General features: G+C 33.3%; 1 protein-coding gene across 12 annotated transcripts in view; it reads right to left on the bottom strand.

Moving 5' to 3' along the window:
* Positions 1–20,112, bottom strand: part of DMD (dystrophin) — a 2,285,006-nt gene that overhangs the window by 395,658 nt on the left and 1,869,236 nt on the right. For 10 of the 12 annotated variants that reach the window (XM_031963631.1, XM_031963630.1, XM_031963635.1 and 7 more), the window contains one exon: positions 5–177. In XM_031963631.1, coding sequence (XP_031819491.1) covers positions 5–177 — 173 coding nt within the window. Of the gene's footprint in view, positions 1–4; positions 178–918; positions 1,046–20,112 lie in introns of those variants that run through there. The other 2 variants (XM_031963641.1, XM_031963640.1) reach the window with 1 other exon arrangement.

The raw sequence follows: 20,112 nt of genomic DNA, 5'->3' as shown, positions 1-20,112 counted from the left end.
CTACCTAATGTTGAGAGACTTTTTCCTCAGCTCACTCCACTTGAAGTTCATGGTATCCAAGCGTCTTTGTAACAAGACAGCATCATCAGAACCTTCTAAGGATCTCAGAATTTTCTGGCCATTTTCATCCAGGTTGTGGAAGATATCAGTGTGAGCTTCAATTTCTCCCTGGAGATCCTATGTAAAAAATTAAAGAGAGAGAAAACCAGAATTACTTGTAAAAAGAAGTTTAAAAAAAAAGCAAGCAAGTAGTTAAAGATATTGACAAGCAGAATAACTGGAATTAAAAAATCAGGTTTAAAAATTATGATTGGGCCATTGACAGGAAAGTCAACTTAAAATCCACACTCACAAACCTCAAACTTTTGTTTGTTTCTTCATTTTGGTCAAATCGATTAGTATAGTGGATTTTATTAAGTAATGATTGTGAATTGGTAACAAATCACTTTGAAGTAAAAATTTTAAAAAATTGTAAAAACTTTTTTTTTTAAATTTCTTAATCTCAAAAGTTTTCTCTTCCTTCTCAAGAGTGAAACAGACTGTTTCTAACATTTTAAGAGGAAATTAATTCCCCTATAAAGTACCTTATAAAACCACAGGATTTACTATTGTGGTTGGTCTTATTCTCCAATGAATACCTCTTTGGCTGGCTCTCTAGATAAACCACTATTATCATTGTTCGACTAATCCCAATGATGTAACAGGTTGTAATAACAGCATACACTTTACAATTCCCATTCATTTCACCTTTGCATTATAAGTTTTTGCTATCAATAAGGCTTTTAGTCAATGATACCATTGTATTTTTTTTTTCCCCCTTTGGCAGGTGAAAAGTTCAGAGAGCCCTGAAAAGATCTATGCATCCAATCACTCTTGTATACATAGATCAAGACATTCATCATCATAGTAGAATCTGACCTTTACATGGTATGTCTTCCTGTGTAACATTTTCAGCTTGAACCGGGGACTACAACATTGATCCTGCTGCATAGCAATCCCGAGGAAACTAAGCTACTGAAACAGTCCTGCTTGAAAATGCCAACTTTGCTTACATTCTGTTGACAGAATGAATTTCAGAGCACAGGCCTCAACAGTCAATAATCATAAACAAGCACTTTGTGCTCTGGTGAGATGGTAGCCAGACCTCTGGATGTGGGAGGGACCATGAGGAGAGGAGGGCTAGAATATGCAACTGACAGTTTCTATTAAACAGCCAACTTTCCTTATCATTTTGTCATTATAAGCCAGAGACATTATAAATTCATTTTATATGTGTTTCCCTCCTTGTTTCTAGCTGAACAGCTGCTGCCAAAAGAACATTCTTCAGAGAACTGCCGGGGTCCAGCATTCCTTTCTGCCTACACAATGAATGGAGGCTTTGTATATTATCTGACTTGCTTTTAGACATTTGTATGCTTGTGTTCAACAAGTTTAAAAATTCATTCTGAAATCGCCAACAATCAAATTGATCTCTGTTAACTAGAAGAATTACCCTTCCCCCTACCCTTTCAAAAATAGAACTAAGTCGCTCTTCTAAAGAATAGGAAAAGGTGGCAGTAACACTTTGATAGTGATTCTGAACAACTAAGTTATGTTTTCAGTAACAGTCTTTATCCCTAGAGTTTTGAATGTTGCAGACATGAGGTGGAAGGGCAATGAATATCTTCTGTCACTGTTTCTGGCAACCATAGTATCATTTATTGATTCTCTTAGAAACGGTTTCCCATTCTCTTTGGCTGGAAGATATAAGGGAGATATGGAATGGACTTTATCAGAGAATTTAAGAATGGAAAAAAAATAAATGGAATTGTATCTGTCTCTGTCCCATTAAATACATGTTTTCTCTAAAAGTAGAGAGCTGATTATGATACTAATAACTAGTGTAAAATAATAGTTTTTTTTCCTGTTTGAGTACTCATTTAATTATTTAGCAATTTCATTTAAACAAAGTGAATTTAAAAGAAAACAAAAACTAAAGGAGCATTATAATTCACTTTGTTCCATCTTTAAAAAAATCATCATCACCACCAGAAAAAAATTTCAAGACACAGTGGAATGAGGACCTGAATAATTTAGTTCAAACCTCCCCAAAGAATCAATAATCAAGGATCGGCAAATTACATTTTATGGGCCATCCCTGGCCTGCCACCTGTTTTTACATTATTCTTAGGTTAGGAATCATACAAACCTTGAATTACAACCACATTTTCCAGATAACTCAACTTCACTTTGCAGTGAACACCTTGGTGATTTTTATAATGTCTTGATTTTATTCTGTTTAATGCCTATTTCTCGGGAGCTACTTAGTACTTCATAAATTATGGGATATATTTTAGTGTTATCTCCACTAAATCTCTATTCCCATGCCTCATCATACTGGGGAGATGAACTTCACTTTTCTAAGCTACAAAATTGAAAATTCTGTTAAGTATGGTCTAGACTGCAGTGATTCTCAAACTTTTGTTTTCAGTATCTTTAGCTTATTAAAAATTATTGAGGATCTCTCCAAAGCGGTTTTGTTTATCTGGGTTATATTTATAGACATTTACCATATTGGAAATAAAAACTATTTTTGAATTTATAGACCCTCTAAAAGGGTTTCAGAGATCCCCAGGATTCTCTAGACCATACTTTGAGAACCACTGGTCTAGGGATAGATGGTTGGCTAACCTAAATTCAGAAATGCTTATCACTAGAGTATCATATATCAGATAATCTATTGCTTAGTTATATTGGTTTATTAAATTATCCACACAATTGTGGAATGGTCCCCCACTAAAAATACTTAAGTATAAATTTCAGTTTTTAAAATAAAATTTTTGGATGTCCTGCCTTCATTAATTAAAACTGATTAGCATTCATATGCAAGTAATTTTGTTTTTTTTTATTTCATAAGCATTTATAAATTTTATGCTTTGCATTTCTCAGTTGGACCCAAGCCTTAGTGGAAACTTAAATGAAAAATATAGTCTCTTTATTTAAGTTAAAAATAGATGGGTTTCTTAACAGAATTATAAATAAGATCAATTCACAAATTTGCTACTTGTTCTTCCCTAAATACATATATACACACACATAAATCATTCGTTCCTCCATTTATTATGTGTAGTATATCTCATTCATTCTTTCATTACATAAATGTGTATACATATTTACATACAAAGATATATATGTACATATATACACACATATCCATATTCTACTTATTCTTTCATTCCCTAGATTTTTATTAAGTTCCTGTGACATTATATAGTTCCTGGAAATAGCCAAAGTAAAAGAGAAAAAGCAATGAAACAGTGATTTTCTTTAGGAAGCTTATATTACATTGAGGAGGACAACATATACACAGAAAAGTAAAGACAAAATGCATATAAGATAGATACTGGGTAATTTTGGGGGGATGACACTAGCAACTATGGGGATCGCCATAGGCTTCCTACGTAAAGTGGTATTTGAACAGTGTTGAAGGAAGCTAGGTACTGTACACGATGAAGGTGAGAAGGGAGTGGAATCTAGCATGAGGGACAGAAGATGTAACATTACCTATAAGAAAGAGTAAATAAGTTAGTCTGGACAGAACCTAGAATATGTGAAGAATCATAATATGCAACAGATCTGGAAAAGTAGGTTGGAGAAAGATGAAAGGCTTTAAATGTTAAGCATAAGAGTAAATACTTTTAATCAGAATCTATTTACACTTATTTTAGAAACAATTTTAACAAATGTATATAATATTATTTCTAAGGAAATAGAAACTAAAAATGATGAGAAATGACAGCTAATTTTCTAAGAAAAAAAGTAAAAACTTTAACTCCTCCCTCTCCACAAAGAATTTAATACTTTGTGTGTATATTTGTGTGTTACATATATTGTGTATGTTATTTATAAACATGTAGTTTTCCCAACTCCTTAGAGGAAGGGACTATTCATTTTTCTGTCTTGATTCCCTAGTGCCCCTCTACAATATCCCCTTCTGAAGCCTCATCATGGCATGGGGGAGATATACCTGGATTCACAATTATGCTGATGGAGTCACTAGTCAAATGAAGTCTCTTTTCTGTATTTATTTTATTGATATTATGATGTCTCATTAATTAGAATAACTGCTGAATTAATTGTGCCATTAAAAATTAGATGTTTATCAAAGGTCTATAATGTATCCACGACTGCTCTAAATATCCATAAGGAAAACAAAATAGTAGATGTTACATAACTTATGCCTTGAAGGAACCTAGATGATGTCTTCTCATTTAACTTTTTCACTTGTTATTTGAGGAAATTAAGGTCCAAACAAGAGAAGTCTGCAGATTCTTAGAGAGAGGAACTGAGATTCAAACCCGGGTCATCTGACTCCAAATTTAACACTTTTTTTTTTGCTACATCATAGCTAGTTTCTTTTAGGTGAAGCAAAGACAAAGTAAAAGTTATTAAAAAGGGGTTAACCAAAATCATGAAAAAATGGTTTTCCTATCTGGAAATTGAGATAAAATTCATTCATGTTCTGGCATAGACAAGGTGGTATTTTATTTATTTTTAACTTTATTCCTTCCCTTTTTTTGGTAAAATTTCAAAATTAATTTTAAATTTAATATAAAATGAGAAAAGAAAAATAAAGATCATTTCAATGTATACAGAACATGAGAAGATATAATATAAAATAAATATCAGTTTAGAAAAAAACTGTTTTCAAATATACCCAGATTTTCTTTGTTTCCTTCTAGGTTTTATTTTTTTCTCTGCTGTATACTTTTTGTTTTTCCCCTCCTTCCTGCCACCCTCCACCCTAAAGAAGGCTACAATTAAATACACACATATACATGGATATCTGTAAACATACACACATATATACCCATCTTTTTCTTTGCAGATGGATATCTTCCTTTCATAAGTCCAATTTTTTTCATGTTTTTCTAAATCAATCAGCTCATCATTTCCACCACCATAGCATATACCAACACAAGCACATCCTGAGAGATTGTTTATGAATTCCTTCTCATTTTCTAAATTCCTTCTATTCTTTACTATGTTGGTTTGATTTATACAAGAAATTGTTAATTTAAAATAATTGAAGTTATTCTTTTTACACTTCAACAATGTTCTCAACTTATAATAGAATTTAAGGTCTGATCCTGTAAAGAGATCTGTAAAAGTCTCTTACCTTTACATTGTCTCTCCTACCTACTGTTTCTTTGAACTTCCTGACCTTTTGTTCTTCCAAATTAACTTTGTTATTAATTTTTGCTAATTTAATAAGATAATGTTTTGTAATTTAAAAGTGTTAGCATAGAATAAATATGTTAGGTAAAGATTTTATTATATTAGCTTTACCTACTTGTGAAAAATTATTATTTGCCCAATTATTTAAATATGACTATAAAAATGTTTTAAGTTTATGTTCTTATAATTCCTGTATCTGTTTTGGCAGGCAAGATGATAATTATAGAAAAAAGAAGGGAAAACAGAGAAACAAGTAGAGAAATTAATGAGATTATAAGCAAGAATTGTTGAGTGATTTGGATTTAGGAAAGAAGTGAAATTAGGAATATATTCTTGGAATAATACACCATAGATAGTAGATGGATGACTTTGAATGAAGGATTTAGAAATTTATACTTAATCCAAAAAGAAATAAAAAACATTATGTATTTCAAAGCAAATGATAATAATAATTTAAAAAAACAGTGATTGGGAGAATCTACTCTTGTAGAATTTTGATTCAAGACTCTGAAAATCAGTTTAGAAAATTAACTGGTTTTTACTTGAAGTGATTTTTTAAGCTTACTGCAGATAGGAACTAATAATCCTCAAAGTCTTGTTCTATGACATTTTGCCTCACATGCTAAAATCTTAGCTACATATTTTTTCTCCCTCTATGGTCCTTATACTCTAAGATCCTTTGCTAGAATCTTGAATGGGAATCTTGCTTCTAGAGAAGGCAAGGGTTGAGGATAGGAAGTAGACTGGGGATGGAGGATTTTTTGCTGTTCATTTCTCCCTCCCCTAACTCCTTTCATTATCTGCTTCCAGAGGAAAAGGTATAAATAGAGATGTGATACCCTTGAGACCTTATTCTATTGGGGAAGCACATAGTCATATCATCCCCAAAGTGCTCAAAGTATATCGTTGGCCAACCCCTGGCTGATATGAATAATTCTATTTTTCTAAGAAGCCTAGTATGCTTGAATTAATTTTCTAAGACCCTTTATGGAGCTCTCTTCCTGGAAGGAAACATCCAGACCTGTTCATACAAGTTATAAACCTTGAAGTGCCCTCTTTTATCAGGCAGCTTCTTGCCTATGAGGATACTTCAGTTTTCATAAAATCACCTGGTATATTTGCAAGATGAATCTACAATTCTGAATTCTCCTACACCTTGCCACAAATTCAGCTGTTACAATATCTCCTATTCAGACTTCTCTCTCTTTAGAGAATAATAGGGGGAGGGAATATCACTCAAATGTTTTTGTACTAAGTGGAAAATTTTCTTCTTATATCTAAAGGTTATGTTTCTAAAATTTTTGAATAACTGACTGGTTCTTTGAAATTGGATGAGCTATATCTAGGCATTACTATTTACAAAGAGAGACAGGTTTGTATATGGACTATATATATATATATATATATATATATATACACACACACACACACACACCAATTGACTGTGAAATTTAAATTGTGAAAATTAAATATTTAAGACATCTATGTAATTATCCACCTGTCTATTATCTCTCTAACTATTCTATTTCTCTGTTGATTTATTTATTGTCTTTCTGATGTAGAATTTTTCTATAGAAATTCTTATAGTTAAAGACTATGTATTGGTAATGAGCAATTAGTGAAGTCTCATTTTATCTCATAAGCAATATGTAAAAAGGCAAGTACATATAGAAATGTGTAATTTAAAAAATAAATCATGAGTTATTTTAGTGAATTAATTGATTTCCTTTGACTTGCTTTCATTGTTGTGATTATAAATGAAGAAGGGGGGTAGAATAAAAGTAAAACTAACATTATAACACTGAAAATCAAACAATAATTAAAATAATTGGATGGCATAAGGCATGTCAGATTAAAATGAAAGTGGAAAATATTTAATGAAATAAATAAAAATACAATCACAACACAGATTCTATTACATTTTAAAATTAAGTCAATATATAACCTTTAGGGTTCCTTATTTATGGATTAATAGCCCCCATTTCTTTTTTAGTTTGATACTTTCAACATAAGACATATGATCCATTTACGATCTAGTTGGTGGGGTTATCCTTTTCTAATTAGGGGTAAAATATACTCTATAAAACATGTAATGAATATTTATATCTTATTTACTTTCCCTATCAGAAGATTTTTGGAAGGTATTTTACAAATAGATAAAGGATATCAACTGTTTTCAAACTATCAAAAAGCACAGCACTACTGGCCTGAAATAAGTTTCTAGATATTTTAAAAACGTGTCTGAAAAAAAAGCCAAATATCATGAATGTGACTGGCTAACTAAAAGAATGTTGAAGTGATTGGGTCTAATCTCTCAGTGATCTTACTGTTTCCCACTACTATTTTTAGCAAATTACTTCTTTTGGGAGAACTTAATGGTGCTTCCATATTTATGGAGTTAGTATGCACCATTTAGCAAGTGACTTCTGTCTTGGGGAAGAGTGGAAGGGTTATACCACTTTTGGCCAATGCTTTCAATAGCACTAATAAGAAATTAAATTATCATCAGAGCCTGGGATCAACACCAGATATAATTATAGAATTGTTAATAGCTTTTTTGGGGTACTTTATTACCTTTCCTATTAGCATGCATTTCCTGCCTATAAGCTCCTTCTTCTCTCTTCCCAGGTACTATAAAGTAAGAAAATCTTTTTTATCCCTCCTTCTAATCCTTTCACTTTGTTGCTAGAAGCTCAAGCATGCTCTCTGATGTCCTCATGCATACTTCTGCCAATAGGTTTGGTCAAGTTGGCTCTTTCTGACCTATGTACTGCAAGGAACCATGACTTCCTTTGTAATTTTCTCTAATTTCTTTGCTAGGAAGTGAATAAACGAAAATATTACACATCAGGAAACAATAAGGTACAAGGTAAAGAGCCTAGTGACCTGAGTTGGGATGCCATCTCTGATGCTATCTGTGCCACTCTGGACAAATCCTTAAACATCTCTGGGTTTTCTAACCTGCAAAATGGAAAAATTGGATTAAATGGTTTCAAAGGTCTCCATCTCTAGATATATGACCCCATTATTTTAGAATTTAGATTCTTCTTTGCCTGAATGAAAGAACAATAGTTCTGTGATAGAAATGTTTTATGGAAACTTCTAAAGGTACTGCTCTTCTAAAATAATCTTCCATGACATTCCCCCACTACCCATTTTACTCAATAAATTCTGGTAGGTCTCGATTACCTCCAGGATCAAAAGCAAAACCCTCTGCTTTTTAAAGCCCATTTTGAGCTGGACCCTTCTTATCTTTCCATCATTCTTAAACATTTCTTACCCCCCAAGTACTCTGTGATCCAGTGACACTGGTCTCCTTGCTGTTCTTGGGACAAAGCACCCCATTTCTAAACTCTTAAGCATTTTCACTGACTGCTCCCCAAGCCTGGTGTGCTCTCTCTCTTCACTACTAATTTTGAGTTTCTTGGCTTTATTTAGGTCTCTGTCTTCTACAAGAAGGCTTTCCTGATCCCCCTTAATTCTAATGATTTCCCTCTGAAACAACCTTCAATTTATCCCTTCCTCCTCATGTCTGCCTTCTCTTCTTCCCCTCTCTTATAAATTAGAAATAGTCTACATGTAGTCTCCCATATGTAACTATAAGTTAAACTACAACTATAGCTATATAAAAATCTACATATCTATATCTATATATTTATAAAATTAAAGTTATTTGCAGTAGTCTTCCCTTGTTATAATATGAACTCCTTGAGAGCAGGAACTAATTTTTGTCATTATTTGTATCTCCAACAGTTAGCATAGTATCTGGCACACATAGGAAGTGCTGAATAAATGCCTGTTGATTGAATGTTCACACCAGGCATACAATAAGCAGTTTTATTTTTTAGATAGAAGGCAACAAGTAGACAATCCTGGTATTTTCACAAATAATTATTTTTATTACATTAATATACAAACCAAACATCTTTCAATTTTCGAATAGCATTAACTAATTAATAGCTATTTTCAATAGCTCACCATTCAATAAATATTTATTGCCTAATATATAATAGATATTTTGCCAGCTGGTAGGGATACAAATAAAAACATAAATCTTTTTGTGTTTTGTTTTGTTTTGGGCCCTCAAGGAACTTACATTCTCCTGAGGCCAAATGACAAAAATTCACATAAGTGAGTACAAAATATTTACAAATGAAAAGCAATACTAAATATCCCACAGAGCAAATTGGACATCTGACTGCCTGGGGACCTGGTTTTAAAAAGAAAACTTTTGGAGAGAGCAGAAAGAAGTATTTCTGGGAACCTCTCTTATGGCCTAGCATAATGGAAATTTTTCTAGCTTCTATGGAAAGTTTGCCATTGATGAAGGGAATGATTAAGAGTGATGCTCAATAAGAGACTTCAAATAGGTTGTGCCATGCAAAGAAATGAAACAATTCCCATAGCACAGAAATGAGCAATTCTAGGCTGCCCTTCTTCCTAAGTATTCTCTCTCTATGCCTTTTATAACTTATTGGTATATATATTTTTAAATGATTCTGAGAAGAAAGTGGAGGTGCTCTTTATTTTGTTAAATGCTTACCATCTCTCATTTCAAGAACTGAAGGCATGCCCTTTTATGTAGGTGCTGATGCAGGTGACATGAAGTAAATGTTATATCATTCACTTTGGCAACAATAAATTCAAATGATGGTCCTAAGGCTCTGAAGAAAAAGACCTGCTGAGCTAGAAAACAGAACTATTCCTTTAGCTTCCTGAAGAAACAGTGTGCTACAGGCAAAAATGTCTTATAATAATCTTGGAAAAATATACCTCTGAGTCAATGATGATTTTCTGTTACTGCTGGTCTATTTTGCCTAAAGCCAAGCAGACTCTGCCTGATGATAACATTTCTTAGCTGCTGATTCATCTCCTGATCTTCGGTTCTCTTAGCAAACTTTTATTGGGCTTCATCATGGGAACATTTACAGAGCAATTTCCATAATGATAAAATCTCTTCAAATGAGATTTAAAAGGTAATTAAAGGGCACATTTTATGTGTTAAAGGCATTGTTGTGAAACAGCCATACATCATCACGTTGTAAAGCCCCCTTTCAGCTAGCCTGTGGCACGACCCCAATTTTACTCCCATGTGATTACATCTCTCAGTTTCATGATAATGACTTGATTAGGAAAAAAAAATAAAGGAAGATAAAAGGTATCTCTATTACAGAGATAAGCCCCTGAATACCATTTATTCATCTACAGGTTCTCCCTCCTTCTTTTAAGCCAGTCTTCAGAGAATAAAAGAAACTTCTTAAGTGGAGAAGCTAACACTGACATCCTGACAGCTAAAAGCAAAAGGGATCAGTCTGCCAGAAGCACTGATCTCCCTAAATCCTAGAACCTGAATTCATGATTTTAAACACAATTACTAGCAAAGTGGCAACCATGGGTCCAAACTCCCTGAAACAATAAAGGATTATATGCCTAGAAACCCTTCTAGTCAGTGAGAACAAGAATACATTCTCTGGGCTGTGGGGAAGCAACAAAAACATTTTTTGGTAATTAGTCTTGACCCTAAGAGAAATACAAAATGGCAAGGGTTTGAAGTTTCTAAAATGCCAAATAATGACTCTTCTTGCCTTCCCCATTCTCTCATCAGTAATAGATTGGGCCAAACTAATTATATCATATTTGTTTTATTGCTGTTTAGTTGTTTTGGTTGTGCCTGTTTTTTATGATCCCATTTGGGTTTTCTTGGCAAAATTATTGAAGTGGTTTGCCACTTCCATCTCCAGCTCATTTTATAAATGAGGAAACTGAGGTAATAGGATGAAGTGACTTGTCCAGAGTCACACAACTAGAACCTATTTGAAGCTGGATTTGAACTCAGTAAGAAGTCTTTCTGACTTCAGGGAAGGTAATTATTTAGTGCATTTCCTAGCTGCTTAGAACCTTCAGATAGTCTTTCATTTTCTGAAAGAAAGAAAGAGAGGGAGGGGGACAGAAAGGCAGAGAACTTTTTACTCTAGTTCTTGCCTTCTACTAGCACTGCTCATGCTTACAAAGAGCCTCTGTATCCTCTCTATCTCTATTCCTTCAAGGCTCAATTTAGCTTAAAACCTAACTTAGGAGCCATGCTACCATGTCCATCAAAATTTCCATTGCTCTTGGCCCCTTCTGCTCTATCTTTCCCTATCAACATTCTCATAGCATTTCTCTGGACCTATGCTGCTGTCAATAAAGCATTTATTTAGCCTTTATTATGTACCAAACAGTGTTTCCCACTTATCACATTTCTCTGGGCACATAGTTATACATGTTGCCTCCCATTAGACTATAAGTACTTTAACAAAAGGATCTGGATTATATCTACCTTTGTTTTCTCAGTTATGTGCATTACAAGTAGTAGGTGCTAATAAATGTGAATTGGGTTAAACTCTACTGAGTTGAATTTAACATGAAAAATATATATTGTTCTCTTATATTATATTGTTCTCTTGGACCAAAATAAATGATACATTGTATATAAGTAATTGTAAAAACATCAAATAAAATCTTAGGGAATTTATAATTACCAAATATCATTTAGATTTTCTAATACTGAAATATATGACATTAAAAAATAATTTAAAACAATTTTAGGGCTTCTAATTTACTATCAATTTATAACTTAATATATTACCAGCTACTTTATTTTTCAACTTATCAATGTTTTATGCAAATGCAAACAAATATACATACCTATCTCTATAAATATATAAATATGTATATTTTTATCAATGTGTCTCTGTATATAAGAGAATTCAAGGGAGAGTGGCCTATATTTTCTTTCTTTAATTTTTTTAAAATTTATTTTATTAAAAAACAATAAAAAAAGTGAAAAAAGGAATACAAAACAAAACATGTCCCCAGCAGAGCATTAGGAAGGATTCAAAATATGTAACAATAAATTTCCAGTTCAAGAAAGGATATATAATTTTAGAAGAAATTATATTCATGAGTGTCCATCTTTTCTTTACTTTCTTGTAGGTTGTTTCTTTGGTTCTCTGCTGTGTACTTTAAAAAAAAACAACTTTATTTTTTTCCTTCCTTTCATCTCCCTCAAGCAGGTATAATTAAGCAAGAATATATTGATGTATATATACTTCCCCACATACACACACATATCTTTCCTATCACAACTAACTCTTTTCTTTAATTCTGCTGCTTAACTTGGAATGGCCTATATTTTCAAAGAGTAAATGAATGCACAGTAATCTTGTCCTTATAATGTATCTACTTGAAATAAAAGTAATTTAGAAATATTCTTTAGGATCAGATTTACAGTTTTCTAGAGTGCTTCAGACTTAGAACATTCAGGTTGATTTACAAAGTTAACCTGAACTTTGGTTGGCAGCATGCTTGCTGCTTCCAGTTATTTATTTTCTCTAATCCCAAATACTCCATAGAAAGACTAATTCTACTGTAACTGCATCTTCTCTTAGTCAAGTAGTCACCCTCAACTTCTGGATAACATCTTTTGCCAAATAAATCTCTCACCTCTCACTCCTAACATAGGAGATATAAGGACTGCCAGCAAAGATGGCATCATTCTCAGTAGGATCTTTCTTTCCCAATCATTTATTAAGCCAAAATTCCAGTGCCTATTTTCTTTGTTATGCAAAGTCCTACAAAATAATTTGGGGAATGGCTACTTCTATTACTTCCACTAATATCCCACTGCTTCTAATTAGTGTTGATTTTCTTTTACAATTATTGCCACGATGGCTGAACTGCCCAACTGCTTCAAATGCTATTGAGAAAATTCCAGGGAAAATGGGAAAAAAATCCTCTCTTCCAGCAGAGCAATATCATGCTTTCATGGTATTTTTTCAGGAGATTCAGGAGATTTACTGCCCAGAGAAGCCTTAGCTTTTGTTGGACTTCAGGCTGAGTTGTCATAGAATGGGGGACTTGAAAAATTTATAGATCAGTCCTTTTGTGGGACAGACACAAGAAACACTAGTTGGGAGAAAGGAAGTGTTTTGTATCAGATTATGCATTCAGTTGTGAAAAATCAGAGCTGGGATTCAAATCTAAATCCTCTGACCTGTTAAGTTATCCTCCCACTTTATACATAGCTTCTCTTTCTCCCAAGTCAATTAGCACTGAACCAGTCATTTCTTTGATTTCCCCAATGGAAGTGTTGGGTTTTAAGGATTTGTTTTTAAGTTGGTGATTTCCTCACAAAAAATGTTACAAGCAGCATCAGTGTGATATAGTGGCTTTAGAGATATGAAGGGATAAGTTCAAGTACTGTCTCTGATATCTACTAGGCAGATAACATGCTAATATTAATTTCTAAAAGCCCTGAGCTACTTTCTAAGATTGCAATTTATGATCAAGATGCTGATCATGTTCATCAGTTGAGAATTTTCATTTGAGGAGTTGCTTATATCAATGAAATCAAAGGTTCAAACCAAGTTAATTTTTTTTTCTCCAGAGAAACATGGGAAGACTTGTTTGAATTCATGCTGAATAAAGTCAATAGAACCAAGAGAAAAAAATGACATCAAGTGAAGCTGATGTTATATGCACATGTAAGGATCAATCTTGGCCCCAGAGAATTATAGAATCACAGGGTCATAGATTTAGAAGAGGCAGAGCCTTTCAAGTCATATTGTTCATTCCTCTCTTTTTACACTTAAGGAACCTGAGACTGGAGAACTGAAGGTCACCAAAGAGATGAGAAAACACTTCTTTCCTCCAGTAGAAATGTATGGGTCTCTGAGGCCAGAATATTATTCACATCATGAGGAATGGTCACTTCATTAGTTGTATTCAATGACCTTTTTGTTGTTTAGTCATTCAGTTGTGTCTGGTGTTTCATGACCCTGTGAACTATAGCATGTCAAGGTTATAGACATCAAGATACTACAGGGGTTTGCTATTTCCTCTTCCAGTGAATTAAGATTAACAGAGATTCAAGGATTTGTCCAGGGTCACCCAGATAGTGAGTGTCTGATGTAGGTTTTGAACTCAGGTCTTCCTAGTGATCTATCCATGGATCCACTTAGCTGTTTCAGTGATCTTGAACTGATTGCTCCATAATCCAATACGAGGCACCTCACTCAAATATAGTAGATCCCAAAAAGCATTCCATATTCTATAACTTCTTTTTTCATTCATCCATTCCCTCACTGCATTTGTTGGAGGGGCTAGATAAGAAAGTAATTCGACTTAATTCATACTAGGGCATGTCAGATGTTTACTTGTAGACTCTAGATCAGGAAGGAACTGAAAAGATCATTATGTCCAGCCCTTCATTGCATAGGTAAGGAAGCAGAGACCTGAAGGAGCACTTGTCACAAGCCATTAAGCAGCAAGGATAAAATTCAAACTCGGCTCCTCTGACTCCCAATACACAGTTCTTTATGCCATCCCAGATACTTATATTGGTGGTATCTGGATTTAGAGAAGAGCACATTTACTGAAATAAATGAATCTCCAAATGGCCAAATTTCACATGGTGTTAACAACGGAAAAGTGAAAAACTTATAATAAGGAAGAATATTTAGGGTCAGCAGGGCAGCATATAGTTAGATGAGCTCTTCCTACCTGGGATCTGTCTTGAGGATTATTCTTCTAAGCTGTTATTCCCTTTCAGTCTTCCTTTTGGCCATCTCTGATTACAGTGATTCTCTACTACTTACTTTGAGGGGTGTGTGTATGTGCTTTCAAACAGTTGAGGGAAGAAGATATTAGGGCTATTTGTTTTTTAGGAAGCCTTTATAAATTGGTTATTTGTGAATCAAGGACTGCCTTAAAACACTGGAAATTTTTTTATTCCTGAAGAGGAAAGGTTTTTTTTTTTAAATGATACAGTGAAAAGAGACATACATTAAAAATTTAATACCACTGTCCTTGTAGAAAAAATGTCCCTATTATTTACTCTACATGCCATTCTTGTTCTGTATGGTTCATATCTCCCTAGCAATCTTGTTCTATAAATTTGGATGTCACTTCTTCCCTGACATGTTTGATGGCTAAAGAAAAAATATTTGACACATCAGTTTCATAACATGATGTTCTAATTAATTAGAACATGATGAATTGCTATTAAGATTTTAAAGAAACATAAGCATAGAAGTGGAGACTACATGAAAGTTTGTTTCTTATACATTAAGACATTACCAGGGCAAAGACATAATGCTGAAAAGGACATTACTTTTTGATTTCAGAACTGAGGGGAAACCTGTGAGGTGAGCTTCGTTCCTCAATCTAGTCAATCCTCAGACACCACTGAAATGTATGGAAAGGGAAGATTCCAGCATTAATGGTCAAAGTAGAAGCTGGAAAGAGAGACATTTTCCCAAATATCCTAGTCTTTCTATCTCTGGGCCTAGAGAACCATAATTTAGTGGCTAAAAGGGCTGTGTCTCTATGCCATATCATCTAAACTGGGATTTCTTTGGTCATTCTCTTAAAGACACTTCCAAAGAATGGATAAAATGATAGAGACCAGATCTCCAAAATAATAATGACTAGTATTTGTTTAAAAGGAAAGATATGAAAAGGCATCTTTGTTTATATCTTTGCAGATATGAGTTACTATGGGAATGGAGCATTGTGTATAATGGCAGAATTTTTCCACATGTCAGATAGTTTTATCCACTTTTATATTCTTTATTAAAATGGAGAGCTCTCTGGAAAGGGAAAGAAAACAATGGAAAATATAGATGACATATAAACAAAACATCAATAAAAATTTATTTTTAAAAATAGGTACTAGGCCTGAGGTGCTAGGAAATAGAAGCTATGTCAGTTTCTCTCTAAGATTCAGTGAATACAAGTCAATTCACTTATTAAAAAATGTGAGAGATGCACATCATGGCTTTGGTCACTATCCTAACTCCTTTTTTACTAAAATCTTTAAACTTGAACTAGAAAGTAATTTTCTATCCCATGCATCTGTCTGTTAATTCCCCCTTATTCTCCATACTTTCCCTACCATGAAAATTTTTGAGTCTATAATGCAACTCTTTATATGTCATGGTAAGTTTGGCGAAGCATTCTATTAACATTGTCTAATTTGATCTTCACACAGCAAGACTGTAAGGTAACTAGCAATGGATATTAGTCCTACTAGGCAAATGAAGAAAATTGGGCACAAAGAGAAGTGTTTTATCTGTGATCTTGGTAAGTACCAGAGGTAAAACTGGGATTCAGTTTTCTGATTCATAATCCAGCATTCTGTTCACTACGCTATCATGCTTTGCAAATGCCATGAAACATCCAATTTTCTCCATGTGGTGGCCTTTAATTACCATGAGTACACAACTAGAAATCATAAGGATCATGATCTGAAAGATTCATGAGGATCATAGAAAAGCTAGAAAAGTATAATTACTTCATCTTAAGGATGAAGAAACAGGCCCCAAGAAATGAAAGTAAATGGTATGCTAGAAGTCATTTATCTATTCCAGCATCCTGTCTAGGTCATTGAGAAAATAAAGGCCCAAAGAAATAAATTCTCCAAGCTATTAAATAGTAAAGTTGTGATTTTAATGCTGGTCTTTTGAGTCTAAAAAATGCTCTTTCTATAACATGACCTTGCTTCTACATACTAATCAATTAATCAACAAGTATTAGTAAGTGGTGTTAGAGTAGAGTTCTGGGCCTAGAATTGGGAAAATTTTGGTTCAAATATGGCCTCAAACACTAATTATGTGACCCTGGACAAATCACTTTATTCTGTTCACCTTAGTTTCCTCATTTGTCAAATGAGCTGGAGAAGGAAATGGCAAACCACTTCAATATCTTTGCCAATGAAAACCCTAAATTGGATCATGAAGAGTCAGATATGACTGAAAATGACTTAAAAACAACAATTATCAAGTAGCTATTATTTTCCAGACACCATACTAGGCCATGGGGATACAAAAACAAAGATGAATTAGTCCTTGCCCTCAGAGATCCTACATTTTTTCAGCAAAAGCCACATGATCACACACACACATATGTAAATATATATATACTGAGAAGATATGCTGGAGGTAGGTTATGAACAACTTTAAATGACAAACAGAAGAGTTTTTACTTTAAGGATAAGAATTTACTGACCAGGGCAATGATATGGTCAACCTATATTTTAGGAATATCTCTTTGATGACTGAATGCATATTGGAAAAGGAAGAGACTTGAGAAATGGAAAATATGAACTGAAACTTAGAAACCATTCTTAGTAAATCACCAAGTGGAAAATAGTGTCTTGAACAAAGTAGGAGAAAGAAAAGCATAATTTTTTTTGCCTTAAGTCCTGCCCTTTCACCCCCAACTTCTCCAACTATTTGCTCCTCTAAGCCTCACTATTCATGTCATGCAGATTTGTTTGTGTTGATATTTTAAAGGTTGGTGTGAAATTTTTGCCATTATTTTTGAATTTTGAACTATTTCTCTAAATTTTCTCATCAATTTGAATTCTAAATCCCAACTATATGATTTATCTTCTTCCCACATTAGAATGAAAAGTGAATGAATAAAAGAGCAGACATTTTTCTTTATTGTATCCCCCAGAATGCTACTGTGTTCTTTCCTAAATAAAACGTATTTAATGGACATCTAGGTGGTATGCTGGCTAGAGTAATGGGCCTGAAGTCAGAAAGATTTAACTTTGTGAGCTAAATCTGACTTCAGATGCTTACTCAAATATTGGGCAAGTCACTTAACCCTATTTGCTTTAATTTCCCTCATATATAAAATAAACTGCAGAAGGAAAAGGCAAATTCCTCCAGTATCCTTTGCCAAAAACAAACAAACATCCTACAGTTCAAATAGGGTCAATGAGTGAAATGACTGAACAACAAAAGGTATTTAATAAATGTTTGTGGAGATGAATTGAATTTCTCATTTTTATACATTAATAATTATACTAACCTCCTATTTGAGATCAAAATGACACATATAGAAAATATACACACATACATATATGTACATATATATTTATTTAAATATCTAGCTGCATAGAATCAAGAAGAATTGAGAACAAATTCAGTCTCTGACTTCTTCAACTTTTAAAATACTGATGAATTTTGATTACATTGAGGGAATCCTTACAGTGAGAATACCCCACTATGATGAAATCATAGCGTCTTAACTCTTAACTAATGTTTTGTTTGTCTAATATTTTAATGGAAATTATTTGTTAAAAAATATTCTTCCTCACCAGATAAACTTAGTCTTACAAAACACAGAAGCCCAAAACTTATAAATTAACATTTTAAAAGAAGAAAATATAAATAGGAGAGAGTGATAATTAGTAAGAAATCTGTCATTTCCCAATATACACTATATAAAAATATAGATTCTTAAAAAATAATATTATGAAGGCTTAAGAAACTATTTATCATTATCCTTGGATACTACATTTTTTCCATTTACTTGGCAACTCATTCTAAATATACCTATCAATCAGTGTTCATTCCTTTTTAAAATTTGGGACCTTGGGGAGAAAACCAGAAGTATGTTTTTCCATAAAGCAAAAGTAAAGTGCTATTTATGGCTTTTATAGGGATCTTGGAGCATTTATTTAAAAAATAAAAAAGTGATTTATGACATTTCAAAATGAGTGCTTATGAGCCTCTAACTTAATCTCTTAACCCAGCTTCCTTTTGCCATTTTTCTATCCCTGAGCATAGCAAAAAGAGACACTCTTGATTAGCCAAGAGACACAACTGAATATCCACTCTCCTTTATTAAACTCACTTTTGAAATTACAAAGTAGCTGCAGTGCTGTTCTTTTAGATGAAATATGTCCTGGATTTTATATTTCAAAAAAGTGAAATGAAATTCTTCAGTTTTTATATTTTATAATAAATGACATTTTCATTAAAAAATATATACCTAGAAGCTGTTCTTAGACAACTTTACACCAATCCTATATAAAGGATCAGTGACAACTTTTTCACATGTTGGTAAAGAAAGAAATAAGTAAAATGGATTTTGTCAATATAAACTAGATTAAAAATGAACATGTAGAAAATTCACATATATTAAAACATCAGGGCTGGAAAGCATTTCTGGTGAGAGAAAAAGAAGCAAAAAGCACAATCTTACAAAATGATTATGAAACTTGTGCAGTCTGTGGTAGAAAGCAGATTGGGGTAGATGCCATCTCAGATTTCTTGAAAGTTATCACCAAACCCTTTTATAGGCTTCATATCTTCACATGTTTTTAGAACACAAAGTAGGAAAATGAATAAAAAATATTCTTTGGGAGATTGCCAAAGTGTGTCACAGTGTGGGTAGAAGCAGAGGATGGATAGTTAGCAAGGATGAATTCAATATGTTGGGCAAGGGAGGTCTGGTTTGACCATATATAAGGAGGAGAAGAAAACATTTAATTGCTATTTGTATTTATTTACATGAAATTGTGCTGTTTTTTTTAATGTCATTTGATCCTCATAACAACACTGAGAAGTAGGTGCTATTATTAACCCCTATTTTAAATGTAAAGAAACTGAGGCAATCAGAGATTATGTGATTTATGTGGGCCACCCAACTAGTGTCTAAGATCAGATTTAAATTCCTAATTCCTAATTCTAGGTCCAGTGCTCTATCACTATGCCACTAGCTAGTTTTATATAATAATTTTAAACACATAACATAAACGATTTAATCAGAGTTTAATCACATAATAGATTTAATTAAACCCATAACTAAGGTGGAGCTACAAGACCTTTGTCTTGAGGTGACAAATAGAGAAAACAAGGAAAGCACTCTTGGCATGCCTTGGGCAAAATGAAAGCAACAGGTTTAGCAACTGGTTGACAAAGAAAATTAGTCAAATAAGAAATTCCCAAATGGCCTGTTTCTTTCACTTAGGTGAACTGCTCTCCTCCTTTCCCACCTATCTTGATTTGAGAATGCATTTCATACTATTTTGCCCTGGTTACAATTTCTGCTGCCCTG

The sequence above is a fragment of the Sarcophilus harrisii genome, chromosome 3, assembly GCF_902635505.1.
Source record: "Sarcophilus harrisii chromosome 3, mSarHar1.11, whole genome shotgun sequence".
NCBI lineage: Eukaryota > Metazoa > Chordata > Mammalia > Dasyuromorphia > Dasyuridae > Sarcophilus > Sarcophilus harrisii.
The sequence above is the reverse complement of the archived record's forward strand: the minus strand, read 5'-3'. Positions and strand labels throughout refer to the sequence as shown.